This window comes from Nylanderia fulva, unplaced genomic scaffold (assembly GCF_048542155.1).
Source record: "Nylanderia fulva isolate GAGA-0341 unplaced genomic scaffold, ASM4854215v1 Scaffold6, whole genome shotgun sequence".
Taxonomy (NCBI): Eukaryota; Metazoa; Arthropoda; class Insecta; order Hymenoptera; family Formicidae; genus Nylanderia; species Nylanderia fulva.
Window position 1 is genome coordinate 6,748,275 of NW_028190698.1, and position 19,259 is coordinate 6,767,533.

The window sequence follows — 19,259 nt, forward strand, 5'->3', positions numbered from 1 at the left end:
ATGCATCCAGTCATTTTTGGGCTGATAAAGAAACTGATTAATATTCATAAGTATTTTAATCAAAGGTCGAGGAGGAAAAAATGCGGTATTATTAAATGCGGAAAATAATTATTTACAAAAAAGTGAGATTTATAATGTTAATGTATAAAAAGACATTTTAATGTATAAAATAACATTTATAATGCTATTAGATAATAAAATATGCAATTGCGCACAATTCTATTCTACTACTTTATTTTTTGTCTCTTTTATTAAAAATAATAATTATTGATATAAAGTAAAACGATACATATGTTTAAATGGTTAAAATATTATAATTTTGATAATGCATTTTATATGTCATTGTTATATGCATTTATCCAGAAAAGTAAATATAATTTATACATATATTACAGTAAAATTCATTAAGCACTTTAAAATTCATTAAGCATCTTTATAAAAAGATAACGTTGTATTTTTAATATTATATTCATATTATATTATATTTTATATATATGTATATATATATATATATATATATATATAAATTGCTTAATGTTAACATAATCAATTATGTTAATTAAATAATTGTATAAATATTACATGAAATTTTTTCTTGCGTATACATTAATCTAAGTTATTATCAGTTAATTTAGATTAATTTGTGAATAGCTTGCCATAAAAATGTACATAATGTACTGATGTAATTATTAAAGTTTCTCTGAAAGATTAATGTAAAACTTTTTGTTTTTTGTATTGTTTCAGATATTAATTAATTACTGAATTGCAGTAGCAAATGATATATCGTGTAAGCAAAATGTGATAACATGGTTTAATACGAAAAATGATTACATCGTTATTCATTAAACTTGTGATAAGATAGTAAATGATATCATAAATAATCTTAACACCTAAGATCAAAATCGCATGTAGTGATCTATCATTTTTCACGAGGAGTCTATCGAGAACTATACACGCGAATTATACGTTTAGAATCGCATTGTGAAAGTCGAATATATTATCTGTCTATGATGGACATATGATAAAATCTTTCTACTAAATTTATTTTATTTAAATGTGACTTATATATTAAGTGTAAAATTGAAACAATTATTTCAATATTATTGCAGATACAAATAACTTTTACTTATCTGTATTTATTCGTTTATTAGTGAAGTAAAATATGAGAAAACGTTAATAGTAATATGCAATAGAACACTTAGTGAAGGTAAGTGCAATAATTTTTAAATAATTGAAATTCTTTAATCTCTAAATAAACAGTATTATTTTATAAATAAAATAATCAACTTTATATTAAACTCTGCATTATAATTAGTTAATCAGCAATTATACATAATAAAGAAATAATATGTATATATTTATAATTAATTATACAGAATTCAAAGTTTTTAAAAACTAATTTTTGCCTTTTAGATGAAGATTTTTTGGAAACATCTATTACTTTGCACTTTATTCGTATTAGTTAGCGGAAACGCAACAGAAAGATTGTCCTCTTACAAAGGTAATTTTATCTGCATCTCATATTCTATACATATATTTTATATTAATTTCAAAGCATATATTTATAAAATGTAACATTAAATATATAAATTTAAATTAAATATTAGCAGTAATAGAAAATTATACATATCTCACGTTTGCCATTTATATACAGGGTGTTCGGTAACAGGTGGGCCAAAATGTAAGGAGTGATTCTACATGATAAAATAAGACGAAAATCAAGAATGACAAAATTGCGTTCGAGACTTCGTTTATTAATTATAAATATTTTACACTTTGCAAAATATACATCAACTGTTACGATGTAAGTTTTTGTATACTTATGCGTCACAGTGTATTTTGACGGCGACTCTACCGATGTAGCTTACGCACGCCAAATATCAGAAAATTGCCGTGCGTCAGGCGCCCTTAATGCGAAGTTTAAAATATTTATAATTAATAAACGAAGTCTCGGACGCAATTTTCTCATTCTTGATTTTCGTCTTATTTTATCATGTAGAACCACTCCTTACATTTTGGCCCACCTGTTGCCAAACACCCTGTATAATATACATATTTAGATTACAGATTCTTGAAATTATATTTTATATAAAATTATATATTTATTGTTAGCATTTATAACAAGAATATATAATTTATAATTATAAACATTTATATTAAAATATACAATTTAAATGTATTATTTTATGTATTTAACAACAAACTGAAATATAACATATTTATGCAGATATATTGCAAGATGTGGATTTGTCAAAATATGAAACATCACAAAATGACGATTATAGATTACCAACATCTGTCAAACCTATTTCCTATGAAATTATGCTAATGCCAAATTTACAAGATAATGATTTTACATTTGAGGGCATCGTAAAGATTATCGCTATAGTAAAAAATGAAACTGACAAAATTACGCTGCATGTAGGAAATATTAATATTATGTCACAATCCGTTTTAGTGGATAATATAACTACTACTGCTTCGCATTCATATGACAAAATCACTGAAAAATACACCCTTACTTTCTCCAAAAATCTTAATAACGGATCGGAGATATTAATTGCTTTTACATATAATGGTATTTTGAGTGACAATATGATTGGATTTTATAGAAGTTCTTACTTCGATAAAGATGGTCAAATCAAGTAAGTAACATATTACGTTAATTCATGGAATCTATTTTCTGTATTAATAAAATTACAAAATTATAAAAAAATTATAAAATAAATAAACAAAATATAAATTGTGTATGAATATTTTATATATTATGTGTATTAATTTTTAACGTAAATATCAAGTTAATATAAATTCATTGAAATTTTTAATACGAATATTTTTTATAGATGGCTAGCTGCAACACAATTTCAAACCACACACGCGAGACATGCTTTCCCATGCTTCGATGAGCCGAGTTTTAAGGCAAAATTCACAATTCGCATATCAAGAGACGAAAAATATAAGTGTCTCAGCAACATGCCATTGAACAAAACTGAAAAACTGTAAGTGTTAGAAAAGTGTCCCAGAATACATGCTTTATTACAGTTGTGAAAGTGACCTTGTTTTAATACTACTCCTAATTCACTTTCTTCTTTTAAGGGAGGACAATAAGTTCTGGGATACCTTCGAGGAAAGCGTTCCTATGTCCACTTACCTAGTAGCATTCGTCATTTCGGAATTTGATTCTATCGAGCTTAACGAATTTAAAATATGGTCCAGACCATCCGTCATCAATCAAACTAATTACGCCTTGAAGATCGGTCTTGCAGCTTTAGAACTACTCAGTAACACGTTCGACCAAAAATATCACCTTCCTAAAATGGACATGGTGGCTGTCCCTGATTTCGACGCCGGAGCCATGGAAAATTGGGGATTGGTGACGTATCGCGAGCCTCGGCTGCTGTATGACGAGAAGGAATCATCGGTACCGGCACAACAAAGCGTGGCTTCCGTAATTGTTCACGAACTCACGCATATGTGGTTCGGAAATCTAGTGACACCAGAATGGTGGAGCTACCTTTGGCTTAGTGAAGCGTTTGCCAGATACTTTCAATATTTTGGTACAGCAGAAGTAAGAGCAATATATAATATTATGTATATATTAAATTATCGTAGAATTATCGTTGAATTTAATTTTCGAACAAAATTTAGATTTTTAGATTTAGTCCAAAAAAAATTTATGCAATTTTAATTTTGTACAATTTATATAATTACATAATTTGTTGCAACTTGCACTTAATATTGTTGAAAAACAATGATTAATTCTTGATCACAATATTAGCAGAATATAATAAAATTTTATTTTTACATCTTTGAAGAAAATAGATTAATAATTTTTCGGTCTTTCTAACACCTAGATCGAGAAATCATGGAACATGAATGAGCAATTCATAGTGGAACAGCATGAATCTGCTTTAATAGCGGATGGTCTTGAATCTTCTCGTCCGATGACTCGAGAGGTTTCCAGTCAATCGCAAATCGGAGAAGTGGGAGATTCTATTACCTATGCAAAGGGAGCCAGCATTGTTCGCATGATGAATCTCATATTCGGAACCGACGTCTTCAAGCTCGCATTACGTGATTACCTACGTATCAAGTAAATATTACATAGCAAATTATATAGTCTATTATATTTGATCTATTAATTTTGTTATAAATATTTGATTTAAAATACAAATGTTTAAAAATATAATAAAAAGAGATATAAAGAATAATAATAAGAGAGAGAGAGAGAGAGAGAGAGAGAGAAATAAAAAGTGGAGTAACTTTTAAAAGCAGTTGCAGCAATAGGAGAAGAATTAGATTAAGTAATATTAATATTTTTAAGCAATATATCTATTATATATATATATATAAATATATTAATAAATTTAGTATAAATTACATTATTTTAGTATTATATTTTGATATCTCTTTTAATATATAATTTGCTGACAAGAAGACTAATCTATTACTATATTCGAATTTATTATAAACTAGGAACATATATTAATAAATTAAATATATTAGCTAAAATTACTGATATTCATAATATAAGGAATTTGAGAAAAATGTAAAATTGTGCTCGCAATACACAGTTATTACATGCATAATATATTTTTAGCAAAGAAAAAGGATTAGGCCGTCCAGATGATTTATGGACGGCTATACAGAACGCAAATCGCTCATATTTACAACCTACAATACAACAAGATGTAAAAACAATAATGGATACCTGGACTACACAAGCTGGATATCCCGTTGTATCAATCAGCATCAATGACAAAGGCGTACTCAATATTACCCAACAACGCTTTCTTCTAAGAAATTTGAACGAAACTCCCACGAATGTCACCTGGTGGGTTCCGCTTACATGGACTACACAAACGGAACAGAATTTTACTAATACTTTTCCGAAACATTGGCTGTCCACTGAACAAGATACCATAGATAGTTTAAAAATTGATTCAAAAGAATGGGTGATATTCAACATTCAATCGTCGGGTTAGTATAAGTTTGACAATTGCAACTATCATTAGATAAAAAATGTATATTAAAATAGAAATTATAAATAAAATATTTTATATAAAAAAAAATTATAAATTACTTAAAAAATAGCTTTAATTTTTATTATAGGTTTTTATCGTGTAAATTATGATTATGATGGATGGCAGCGCATTTTCAATGTCTTAAACAGTGACAAATTCAACGAGATTCATGTATTAAACAGAGCTGGCATTGTGGACGATCTATTAAATTTAGGTAGAGCAGGATTTCAAGATTACGAAACAGTTTTGAATGGAATAACATACCTTAAGCGGGAAACGAATTATTTGCCCTTCAAAGCAGCATTTAATGGTTTGGATTACTTGAATAAACGATTTACAGGATATGATGAACATTCTTTATTCAAGGTTAGTCATTACTAAAGCATGTCAAATAAATTATGCATAATTAAACATAAAAAATACAATTTTAATCGTATAATAGTCGTAAGCTGAATTCAAAAAATTAATATAAAGAGTGATGGCAAAAAGACCTGTTTTTTCACCCATTTTATAGAGTCGAATTTTGGGATCTTTTTCAAACTTTTTTTATGTCAAATAGTACTATATGATGAGACATTAATCCCAGAGAAATTTCAAGATGAGCATAGGCACGGTTCCGGAGATACAAGGGGGTGAAAGTGATGATTTCTAGTCGGGGATGAGAAACTATCACTTTCACTTCTTCACATCTTCGTAACCGTGCCTATGCTCATCTTGAAATTTTACTGGGATTGTTTCATCTAATAGTACTACGAGTATTTGCCATGAAAAAAAGTTTAAAATTCGAGGTCCCAAAAATGGGCAAAATTTGCCATCACTCTTTTTATAAAAAAATAATATACGCATATAACTGCAAAGACAAATAAACTTTTGTCTTCGTTTTATAAAGCACACATAATTATATAATACCGTATTTTATGTTTTTATAGAAATACGTTCTATCTCTGATCAATCATAATCGTAAAAAATTAGGATACGAAGATGCCGCAAATAATGACAGATTAACAATTTTATTAAGACGAGAGGTAAATAATTGGGCCTGTAATTTAGGCAACGATGAATGTATAGCGGTTTATATGAAGAAGTTCAAAACATGGAGAACAAATACTTCTATTCCGTAAGAATATACAAACAATATATATACTTTTTTTATGTTTTGCATACAATATATTTTTTTAATATCATATGATATATTAATTCTGCACATTCATATAGCTCATAAAAAATTAATTACACTATAATCTTAATATTTAACAGTATTAAGCCAAATGAAAGGACTACAGCGTATTGCGTAGCCGCAAGACATGGAACTCCTGAAGATTGGGAATTTTTGTGGAAACAATATTTGAATTCCAATTATGTGACCGACCAAACAGTGATTTTAAGCGCTCTTGGATGCAGTCTGAATACCACTATTTTGGAAAAGTAAGACCTGAAATATGAAAATACATTGCTCTACGTCTTAATATATAGAAGTATTATTACAAGATAAAATTAAAGACAATTTATTGTAGATAACGAGCGTTAATCTGTCATAATTTGTCATAATCAGATAATAAGTTCTCTTATTATTAGATAAGCTCATTTGATGTTATTACAGAATATTTTTTTGATTAATTGACGTAAATCTTAAGAGCAAAATCTGTTTTTAATTAATATTATATTTATATAATTTTATAATCTTAATCTACTGATATAAACACTCATAGTTTATATAACAAAAAATAACAACATGATAGTTGTATTTATGTGCCAATATATATATTATTGTATTTAAAAATTATCATTATTTTTATATTCAGGTATCTAGGATATGCCATCAGTAGTTATGAAATCAATCAAATTCGTAAACAAGACAGCACGAATGTTTTCGCCGCCGTTTATAACTCTGGCTTGATTGGAGCCAAATATATTCATGATTTCACTGACAAGCATCACAAAGAAATGGAGAAATAGTAAGACCTGTTTATTATAATATGCAATATGTAAATGCAAAACAAGAGCATAATATATATAATTAATATTAAAGTTACATTTAAAATATTAATAATAATTTGTTAATATACAATTACACATAATTATGATATATATATATATATATATATATATATATATATCTTTGAAATTCTTTAAGTTATGCGATGCAAAAACGTAGATTAAATAAATGATATCGTCAGACGCGTGTAAGAAGAAAAATTATATTCGAATTAATTTTACAAGCACGTTATTTCTTTAGCTACGGAGGCCAGAGTACGATAGCCACGATTCTCAATGGAGCATCGAAAAGTTTCTCGACACTTAGTTTAGTGGACAATTTTCAAAGTTTCATAGAAAAGCATAAGACGGAATTTGCGCCAATCCTCGAATCTCTGGAGTCCTCTTTAAAAATTGCTAGAAAGGAATTGCAATGGTACGACTCCTTTTCGATGCCTATTATTCAATGGCTACACAAATGGCTAACGCAAGAAAATCTAAAATATCGCCTACCAACAAATATAAGTCCCCAAAAATATGTCATATCCGTTACGCCCTATCTTGAGGTAGGAAATTTCACCGTCGACGGACACGTCAAGATTGAAGCTGATGTTGTGCAACAGACAAGACAGATCGTTTTACACTCGGCGGAAATTAAGGTTCATACTGTGACTGTGATGGCTAATCAAACAGAAGTAAAAATTGAAAATCAAAATTTTGAAGAGGAATATGACTTGTTTGAGATTGATCTTGTTGAAGAACTGATTACTGGAACAAAATTGATCATTGAAATTAAATACACGAGTCACTTAAATACATCAGAGCTTCGTGGCTTTTATAAAAGTTCGTATGTGGATGATGATGGAAAAACGAGGTAATTAATTGAGTATTATTAATAATAAATTTCAGGATTTAAAATTTAATGAATTATATTTCCAGTTAATACTAAATACTTTCTTGAATGTCTTTTCTGTTTTCGCAAAGAAATATTAAAGAAGATTACAATTCATGTTCAATTTAAATGTTTTTTTTTCGGACAGCCAGTTTTATTAAAACAAATATAATAAAAAAGATACAACTTATAATTAAAATTTATTTGATTGATTGTGTTATATTAGATGGCTTGCAGCTACGCACTTGGAGCCCGTTGGCTCTAGAAAAATGTTCCCTTGCTTTGATGAGCCGGCAATGAAAGCACTTTTCACCGTTCAAGTTAGTGTACCATTTGGTTACAACGCTGTCAGCAATATGAAGTGGAAATCGATTGACAAAGTGTACGTATAAATTTAAATCTACTGGATTTAAACGGAAATATTTGATTAAATGTCATCTCTTTTCACTTTTAATTAAAATAATATAAAATCATATAAAATAGTTTTTTTATGTGTAATCCTATTATAAAAACAAATAATATAAATATACTGTTTAACAAATTATTGCAGCGATGATCGCCAATTATATACTTTCTTTGAGTCAGTAAAGATGTCGACGTATCTGGTAGCAGTTATCATTTCGGATTTCGGTATTAATTATGTGACGAATAAAACTGAATATGCAATACTCGCACGTCCCAATGCCATTAATCAAACGGAATACGCTGCATCCTTAATATCTCCAATCGTGAATTTCTTTGAAACCACAATAAAACAGCAATATGAAATCCCAAAACTCTATATGGTCGCGCTGCCAGACTTTCCATCAGGCGCAGGAGAAAATTGGGGTCTCTTGACATACAGAGAATCATATTTATTATATGATGAGGAGCACTCTCCGATCACGAGCAGGCAAAATATTAGGAACGTGATCGCCCATGAAATTTCCCATCAGTGGTTCGGAAATTTGGTCAGCCCTCTATGGTGGAAGTATCTGTGGTTAAATGAGGGATTTGCCAGATATTTCGAATATCATGTTCCTGCTCGTGTACGTATAATTATAAGTTGTTTTATTAATGTATAATTTTGATTTAATGAATAGATATGTTACAAATAATTGAAAAAAAAAGATTTCTCTATATTAAACGCATTAATATATGCTTTATATATATAATATATATATATATATATATATATTCTATATTTTAATGCAATGAATATTAAAATGGGAATATTATTTCACTTGAACATTTTCTTTAGCAATGGATTTATTAATGGATTTAGTATTTGTATATTAGGTGTTTAATGATACAACGTTGGAATCGCAATTTGTGGTAGACCAAGTACATTCTGCTTTTAGAGCAGACTCCAACTCTATGCATGCCTTAAGCCACGATGTATATAGTCCACGTGAAATTCGCAGTCTATTCGGTACTATCACTTATGCCAAAGGCGCCAGTATATTAAGAATGATAGAAAAATCATATGGAAACGAAATGTTTTATGAAGCATTAAGTGATTATATTAGTAAAAGGTACGTGAAATGTTTAAAATCATAAATATACAACAACAATGTTTTTGTGTAGAACAAAAATATATATATTATTTTAATTAAACAAAATGAGCGAAAAGTTTGCTAAATTTTTATTAATAGTTATTAAAAGTTTATTTAATATTAATTATTATTTAAACATACAAAGGTAAATACTTATTTTATATATGTATTTTCAATGATATAAGGGTCTTTTCTCTAATACTTACATATGTTTTATATAAGATATGTAAAAGTTTTTTTATATGTTGTAAATAGATACTAATCTGTCAGAAGGAAGAAATTATTTTTTCTTAAATTTTGTAGAAAATACAATACTGCGACACCGGAAGATTTATACGAAGCAATACAAGTACAAGTAACCAAAAATGGACTGGAAGACAATATCACAACCATTTTAGACACATGGACTACTCAACCAGGCTATCCTATCCTTTATGTTGATATTAAAGAAAAAGAAAATAGTGTAGTTTTCAGGCAAGAACAATTCTTCCTTAAAGAACGTGAAACTAATTCCACTAATACGTGGCACATCCCAATCACGTGGGCATCGATCAATAATCGTTCAGAATATTCTAACACCACGCCGAAGCGATGGTTGACAAAAAATGAACTGGAAATAAAAAATCTATCAATCTCGCTTTCAACATTCAACGTGAAGCAGTCTGGTAATTAAATAAAAAAGATTTAAAATAAAAATTTTGATAGCACACACATATAAATACAAGACTTCAACTTAATAATTTTTATATATAATACACATACATTCATTAATGTTATTTTCAAATTCTCATTTACAAATGTTTTCGTTTGTTCTCAGGTTATTATCGCGTGAATTATAACAATGAATATTGGATGAAGCTATTTAATTACCTTAAAAGTGATAATATTGGCACAATTCATGAAATTAATCGCGCAGCATTAATTGATGATCTTATGAATTTTGCAAGAGCAGATTATATCGATTATAAAACTGTTATATCAGCTTTGATGTATTTAAAACGAGAAAATAATTATTTTCCCTGGCGCGCATTCTACAATAATTTACCTTACTTGAACAACCGTTTTTCAGGACGCAGTATTGAAAATATATATAAAGTACGTATATTAAAAAAAAAAGAGAAATACTAATATATTCTTACACACAATTTTTTGGTTGTATATTTTGTTAATGTATTTTTAGACCAAAATTTAAGCGTCTTTTATAATATAGTCCGTACTTTTATTTACATTTACTTATAGTATAATATAATTTAAAAAATATTTTCTATAGAAAAATATATATATATATTTTTTAGACATTTTTAACAACGCTTATAGAACCACTTTATACACAACTAAGTTTCGAAGATAGAGAGAACGATGATGATCTAACTATTATGTTAAGAATGCACACTCGCAAATGGGCTTGCAAATTAGATGTAGGAGATTGCAAATTTCAGGCTACAAGATATTTTCAACAAAAGCAACTTTTAAAACCGTAAATTGAATAACAAGTTAAAATATTTTTCATAAAACTTATAAAATTAATAAAAAGTATAATATGGTGATTGGCTAAAAAATATAGAAATGAATATCTGAAATACATTAAATATAATAATATATATATATATTGATCAAATTTCATAATTATAATGATTATTTTACAGAATACCTCCAAATTATCGCGATGTTGTTTATTGCACAGCCATGAGTAGAGATACGACAAAGAATACTTATGATTTTCTTTGGAAGGAATACTTAAATAGCAATGTCACTACAGATAAACTTGTAATTCTTAGCTCATTGGCATGTTCACAGAATAAAAATATTTTAGAAAAGTAAGTATATATGTATATGGTATTCAAAACTTTTCATTAAACTATTGAAAATTGATTAACGTCCATAAATTAGGTATGATATTTTTTTATATATGTATTAAATACATAATTCAAAACATATTTGTTATATATGTAAAAATTATAAAACGTTGAAAAAAGATTATATAAAAATATAAATAATATTATACATATATATATACTGATATACATGTATTACTGTTTTCAAGGTTATTGCAAGACGCAGTTTCAGAGAATTCATATATACGCTACCAAGACAGCGCAAAAGTATTCTCAGATGTCTATGATGCAAGTTTAATTGGCGTTGAAGTCGTCATGAAAGTTATTAAAGATAATTACGAAGATATACTGCATAAGAAGTAAGTAAATAACACTATGCAATAATGAGAATTACATAATATAATATAACATATATATAATTACAATGACATATATTACAAACTTACATAACATGTTCCGTTTACTATATTACAAAACATTTCCATTTTCATTTTCCATTATAGTTTTGATGATTATACGAAAATTGAAAATATAGTAAACTCTCTGGCAAGCAAATTATCTACTCACCATCTCTATGAACAGGTAATTGATCATTGAATACATTACGCATTTTAATTGATTTTATCTTTTGTGCATAATGAATGCCTATAAGGAAACAATTTTGATTAAAATATTTATGTAAAAGCCTTAAAAATATTTATAACAACTAATAATTATATATCTAATCTTTCTCAACAAAAAAATATGTTATTAAAGATTAATTCAATTAATAATTAAAATAAAATAATATAATATAATAATAATTCAGCTTTACGTAAATTTTTATGCAGAAAAATCAATTTCAAACGTGTCAAAACGTATAATTAAATATTTATTGAAATATTACTAAATATTTTAAAGCAAATTTTATAATTATACTATTTATAGAATTCATGATGTTAGTTTTAATATCTGTTCAATCAAATTTATTTTTGATACGCAGTATCAAAGCTTACTGGATTGGCTGGTCCACAGAGAACCGGCGTTCGAAAAAAAGTCTATTAATTCTTATGTAACAACAGCGAAATACGAATTTGATTGGTACGAAAGAAAAGCGCCAATAATTTATGAAGAATTGGACAAACTATTTATGAGCAACAAATATCGCTTGCCGAGTACAGTTTACCCAGAACGCTACAATGTGATTCTCAAACCTGATATGGTGAATGGTACCTTTGAAGGAAAAGTGCAAATATACATAAGAGTTGAGAACGATACTATGTCCATAATTCTCAATTCGCACAACCTTAATATTTCAAATGTAAATGTCTTTAGAAATTACGCGGCGGATAGCAATTATTATAATGAATCAATACAATTGAATTATACGGATGAGCAACAATTTCAACAATTGAGGATATATTTAAGCTCTGAAGTCAAAAATGCTGAGAACATAATGGCAGAAATTGAGTTTAATGGTATTCTTAATGACAATATGGAAGGATTTTATCGTAGCTCCTATTTAGACGATAACGGAGAGCAACAGTGAGTAATATTTATTTATTATTACGTAAAATATATATAAGTTATATAATAAATAAAAGATAACATCTTGATGTTATTTCTTTAAAAAAATAATAGCATGCAATTTTTCGTATCTCATTTTCCTGAATAAAATTATGACTGAATACGGATATTGATATAAAAATAGCAATTGAATCTTTTACATTAGATTTTAATATTTACGTTCATTCATTGATTTATTTCAGTTGGCTAGCTACAACACAATTTCAGCCTACACATGCTAGAAAAGCCTTCCCCTGCTTCGATGAACCAGCCTTTAAATCGTTATTTACAATTAATATTGAGAGACCAACCCATTACAATACACTGAGTAATATGCCACTAATTAAAATGCCACTATCTATAAAATTGCAGTAAGTATAAATGCAAATGCATTTAATACAAACTTGATGAAATATGTATACGCAAATATAAGATTTCTTTATTATTATTAACAATTATCTTTGTTGTTGCAATTGTCTATTTTATTCTTATTTATCTATTTTATTTCTATCTTATTTTAGGGATGATAATTATACGATGGATATATTCGACATTAGCGCAGTAAAAATGCCACCGTATCTGATAGCGTTTGTGATCTCCGAATTTAAACCTGCGAAAGAGTCTGAAAAGTTTCTCAACGTATGGGGCAGACCTGAAGTCGTAAAGCATGGCAAATTTGCTCAAGATATGGGCAAAGCGCTTATTGATGAGTTGCAGAACTTCACGGGTATCGAGTATCCTTTGCCTAAGCTGGATTTAGTGGGGATTCCGGATTTCGCCAGTGGCGCGATGGAGAACTGGGGTCTTGTTACTTTCCGGTAAAATATTTTTCTTTTCTTAATTTAATAAGAATCATAAAAATGCATATATATCTAAACAACATTTTTTATGAATTTGTATCGCATAAATAATACGATCTCTTTAACAGCGAATACGGACTCTTTTATGATCAAAGCGAAACTACAGCTACATACGAAAAATATATAATCCAAGTAATAGCCCACGAATTTGCACACACGTGGTTCGGAAATCTAGTTACTTGTGCATGGTGGGATTACATTTGGCTCAATGAAGGTTTCGCTCAATATTTCGAATATTACGCGGCTGATAAGGTGTGTAATGATATTAGAAGATAATTCATATCTCAGCAAAAAATACATTTTTTACTCCGTCAAAGCAGATATATTTTTTAAGAATTTAAAGAAAATTTAAATTTAAGTTTTTTTATCTCTTTATTTCTTTTAATTCGTGAAAAGTATAGATCATCCATTTTAAACAAAACTGAATTTTTCAAAAATATCTTTTTATAGATGTCTTTACATAACAAATATTAACAAGTTCGCGAAAATGTTTTCTTTTTTATAGGTAATACCAGATTACAAATTCATGGATCTATTCGTGGTTTACGAGCTGCAGTCTGCACTATTACAAGATTCTTTGCCTTCAGCGCATCCAATGACAAAACCCGTTGAACAATCTGAAGAAATAAATAATATTTTTGACTATGTCACTTATGCAAAATGTACGTACCATACAGAAATCTCAATTATTATATCAAGATATCAAAAAGAAATCAATACATGATATTTATTTATAATCAAAGTACTTAATTATTAAATCAAAATTTTTATGTCTCATATATTGATATTTGATGCATTATATTCTGTTACATACAAAAGTTTGTTTTTAATACTTACTTATATTAAAATATTTATATATTTTTTTTAGCCGCCAGTGTCTTACAAATGCTATTTAACATATTGGAAATTAAAAACTTAGAAGAAAATCACAAATTAGTGCTTCGAGATTATTTGAATAAACAAATAAAATACGGTACGGCTCATCCTAGAGATTTATGGGAAAGCTTCGAACAGTTTGTGTCAATATTACGTAATACGAGCATCGAGGGAGTAATGACTACTTGGACGGATCAACCGGGATATCCTGTCGTGAACGCTACATTAGTTGGTTCCACATTAACGCTTACTCAAGTAATATCACAAAACTTTATATATTATTGTATTCTCATATCTGATTTAAAAATTCTATAACTCAATTTATTACTATTGTTTTAAAGGAGCGGTTTTTAATGAACAAAAATATTACTAGCGATGAAGTTTATTGGATACCGATTTATATCGTCAAATCCCAAGACTTTGTTGATCAGCCTTACAACTCCCCGGATAATTACATAACTATCAATTCTACATATATGTGGCTAGGATCTGAACCCGCGCGTGTATATATCAATCCTAATAATGAGTGGTTTATTGTGAATTACAAACAAACTGGCTTCTACCGTGTTAATTACGATGCTAATTCATGGCTGCGATTAATCAATCAATTGAATAGCAAACAATACGACTCAATCCACGTCTTGAATCGTGCTCAAATTATGGATGATCTCTTTAACTTGGCTCGCGCTACTTATGTCGGATATGATTTGGTGCTAAACGCATCGAGATATTTGACTCAGGAAACAAATCATTTACCCTGGAAAGCATTCTTTAATGGCTTGACATATGTCTACGAAAGATTTGAACAGGGAAATGATCAAAACCATCTAAAGACATACGTTTCAAATATAATATCCACAATATATAACAACACAGGATTCGATGATCGCAATGATGACAAGCTACCAGATAGATTAAATAGGGAGATGATTCTCCAATGGGCTTGCAAACTCAATAAAGCGGAGTGTGTCAAAAAATCTATAGACTTATTTGTAACTTGGCGCAATAACACTCTAAACCGGTAAGTTTCCAATAAGCTTTTATAAAGTTATTCAACTGATTGTAACATTTATTTCAATCAATATTGTATAATCTTTCTCTTTTTCCTTTAATACATATTAAACAAAAATTTCCATTTTATAGAAACTATGAATCTACATTTCGAAAATAAGAATGTTATAAAAATTGTTTTGTATTATACTTTGAAATATAAAAAGAAAAAGTATAATACAAAAATAAAAAAAGAGAAAGAGAAACAATTTTAAAAATCAAAGAAAACTACGTTTAAATAATTTTAATTGATTATATAGATCAATTAATACATACTCATGTGTGCGATTTTTGCAAAATATACAAATTCTGTTTACATTTCTTATTCACAGAATCCCACCTAATGCACGACCAGCTGTCTATTGCACCGCGATAAAGGAAAGGACTGCAGATGATTGGAAATTCCTCTGGGAGCAGTATCTAAAAACGAACTTTGGATCAGAGAAGAAGATTATTATAAATGCACTCGGATGCTCTACAGATGAAACAGTGCTCCGAAAGTAAGTTTACAAACAGAAAGTACAAAAATAACACTCTTACTGGATTGTAAATCCATTATTCTATATTTAAGCTCGTTAAAATTATACCAGTTATAATAATCTTCAATTGCTTGGATACAACTTTGTGTGCAACCTTATCGCGCTCAATGCGCAAATTCACGGAGAATTTATTTATACAGCTATCTAGGGAAGGCCATCGAAAAATACGATCCTGCAAATGCCGCTATTCGCCGACAAGATGTTTCAGCAGTGTTTACTTCCGTATATAGCGCAAGTCAACTAGGAGTGAACGTTACTCTCGACTTTTTAATAGCAAATATCTCAGAAGTCCATTCTTAGTAAGTATCACTGCAATATTCACAGAATTTTTGTAAAATTCTATATAATTTTTTGGCAATTAAAAATTCTTATATTATACTTTTCTTATATATAATTCTTATTATCACATGCTTTAATTATAGTTTCGACAATTGGGACGATGTAGTGAGTTTGTTCTATAACATGGCATCTCATATATCGAGCTGGAGTCAATATGATAAGGTATTAATATATAAATAATTAGAGAGATAATTATAATTTAATTATCCACTAAAAAAAAATTTATTGAATTCGAATAAATATTTATTTCAATACTGCCAAATGAATAATTTATTTAAAACTAATAATATTGATTTAATATGAAAAATATTTATTTGATATAAGAAAATTATTTTCACAAAACAAATAAATATTTATTTATTTCAAATAAATGATTTATTTGGCAGTATTGAAATAAATATTTATTAATTTAATCATTTTTTGAAAACTTTTTGAATAATTTCGAGTAATTTTTCGAAAACTTCAAAAATAACTCTTGCCGATGTTCTATCAATTTCATTAAACATATAAAAAATGCGATACTTACAATTATATTTTCTAGTAACAGATTAAATAACGCGATATATATAATGTATTCTTCTTTTAGCTGAAGGAGTTTGTCGAAAAATCGGATATAATCTCATATGCTCCAGTAGACATCAAAGTAAAATTAGCTCCTGCTGTTACTACTGCAGAAGCCAACTTAATATGGTACCAAAACTATAATCAAACAATTACTCAATGGATAATGAAAGAGCTGCCTGATACACGTCCAAATGGTTCTACTACAATAGTACCATTGAATGTTGTTTTTATGACTTTTGTTACATTGTTAATATCATACTTTTTAAGCTGTTACTGAGAAACTGTACTAAACACAAAATTATAATAAACAAAATTATATTTTAGAGCTTTCTATTTAACATAGAACAGAAAATATTTAATTATTACTATTTCTTCTTTAAACGTTAACTTATAGCGTTTTATCAGTAACACTTTTTTTAGACAATAATTTATTTTTTCTAAAAAATTAATAATAAAAAACGACGTTTTATTTTCTTTATATATAACACTTTGCTGATAAAAAAAATTATAACTTTGAATTAGGTAAATAAAGAAAAACGATTTAAACGTCAATATCTCCGAAATAATAAATTTTACGCAGATAAGTCAAAGGTTGGACTTGTAGATTTCGTTGATTTCTACAAGATTGTTCTTTGCACTTTTGCTGTAGGATATGCTACTGTTTTGAAATAAAAAGCGATTTAAATGGCGTTGTTCTAGTATAAATATAAAAATATAAGATAGAATTTGTAAAAATTGATACAATTTTATTTTATATCCATATACAGTGCAATGTTTTCAAAATAAAGCAGTACATTTTTAATTGGTTTTTGTTCTTATAATATACAGACAATTACGAAGTAATAGTCGCATTGCAAATCATTAATGCACAATCAAAATCTTATCACATACAAATATTATTTAGCACTCATCAGTTTTGTAGCGGATATTCATGTACTGAGAATATAGAGGATTCTTTGAAATTCTAAGTACATAAAGTATTATGTTGTATAAATTATGCTGTATTTGATCATAATATACATATACGTATATAAATATTTTTATTGTCTTTATTAATGAGCGATTAAAAATATTTTATTATTTTCAACACGTATCGGATGTTTCAATAGTCGCTATAAAAAATGCGACTATTATTAATAAAACGAATCAATTTTTTAAATTTTATAACTCTAGTGATATTATTACAATATAAACATCGAATTAATACATATATTTTAATTATAAGTATCTTTGATAAGATTTGTGTCAATTATCACTTTGATAATTTATATATTGTTTTTTATAAACGTATAGTCTATTAATTTAATCTAATATACAAATATATATGTCGCATGGATTTTTCAAAATAACAAAATTATCTAAATTAATTTTTAGCTGAATATTTAATTAAAACACATACAGTTTTAGGATTTATTTATGATAAATTATTTATTTCTTATAATATTTATTAATTGTTACTTCGGAACATATGTGTTGTGTGTGTGTATGTGTGTGTCTGTGTATGTATCTTTATCTCCTCTGTTGCTCCTTTGGATTCACAGTGAAGTTCATCACGCGTAGAGTGATAATTATAATAATGTGAGTAAAGATCCGTTGTAAAGAGATTCTTGATGTATGTACGTTATCACACTCTTCCCATAGAATAGTTCATGGTCTAAAGTCTAACAGTATAATCAGGAATGTAAACGCGCCCCCCAAAACACGGCGGGAGAGTCATTTCCCTCTTCGCCATTTTCATAAATATCATTTACATATAATAATAATGCTGACCATATATTTACAAATACATACAAAAAAACACGTAATATTATTCTTATACAATCCAACGATAGACTGCAATTTAGCTCCTTGTACCTCATCTGTGCAATTTGCTATGGACGAATTTTCATCGCATCACTTTGACGTTACAGTAAAAATCGGCAAAAAATCAACGCGCGCAATTGTATTATCAAACGGAAGGCCATTTGATTTTTTGTCGAAATTCAGATCATTTTAGGCCGTATTCCTCTGTAACCAGTCGCGGATCATTGCATGATTGCCATCGATCCATCGTATATTGGCTTCCGCTTGTTCCACCGTTTGTTGTATGGTTCGCGTTGCGGTACCGAGTTCAGTCATGTGTTCAGTTGCAAATTCCAGGAGCTAGAAATAATGTCATGAAAATAAAAATATATCTATAGCAAAAGTTCTCTTTTTCTCGAAATGCAGTGGTTGTGAGATTTTTCG

The 19,259-nt window shown here is 28.2% G+C and overlaps 2 protein-coding genes across 4 annotated transcripts in view; one reads left to right on the forward strand and one right to left on the reverse strand.

Annotated features, from left to right (window-relative positions):
* Positions 1-908: 908 nt before the first annotated feature.
* LOC114933998 (putative aminopeptidase-2) lies at positions 909-17,835 on the forward strand. Its single transcript, XM_029306581.2, has 32 exons — positions 909-1,207; positions 1,414-1,501; positions 2,228-2,645; positions 2,844-2,999; positions 3,097-3,568; positions 3,855-4,093; positions 4,601-4,980; positions 5,113-5,390; positions 5,954-6,141; positions 6,282-6,449; positions 6,827-6,979; positions 7,261-7,872; positions 8,117-8,272; positions 8,441-8,918; positions 9,169-9,404; positions 9,729-10,090; positions 10,243-10,520; positions 10,721-10,902; positions 11,072-11,242; positions 11,470-11,619; positions 11,764-11,842; positions 12,243-12,784; positions 13,009-13,176; positions 13,327-13,623; positions 13,734-13,917; positions 14,171-14,327; positions 14,534-14,796; positions 14,883-15,562; positions 15,924-16,091; positions 16,271-16,429; positions 16,553-16,631; positions 17,056-17,835. Exons 2-32 carry the CDS (start codon positions 1,414-1,416, stop codon positions 17,308-17,310), a joined length of 8,196 nt encoding a protein of 2,731 aa, XP_029162414.2. The 5' UTR covers positions 909-1,207; the 3' UTR covers positions 17,311-17,835.
* superdeath (Suppressor of ER stress-induced death) overlaps positions 17,759-19,259 on the reverse strand; it is a 30,467-nt gene continuing 28,966 nt past the window's right edge. For all 3 annotated transcript variants that reach the window (XM_085487817.1, XM_029306583.2, XM_085487816.1), the window contains exon 15: positions 17,759-19,175. In XM_085487817.1, coding sequence (XP_085343943.1) covers positions 19,026-19,175 — 150 coding nt within the window. In that variant the 3' untranslated portion in view covers positions 17,759-19,025. The remainder of the gene's footprint in view (positions 19,176-19,259) is intronic.

Coding starts and splice junctions, on each gene's coding strand:
- LOC114933998 (XM_029306581.2), top strand. CDS start 1,414: ATGAAGATTTTTTGGAAACATCTATTACTTTGCACTTTATTCGTATTA. Junction 7,873..8,116: donor GATGATGATGGAAAAACGAG/GTAATTAATTGA, acceptor GTGTTATATTAG/ATGGCTTGCAGCTACGCACT. Junction 13,177..13,326: donor CCACTATCTATAAAATTGCA/GTAAGTATAAAT, acceptor ATCTTATTTTAG/GGATGATAATTATACGATGG.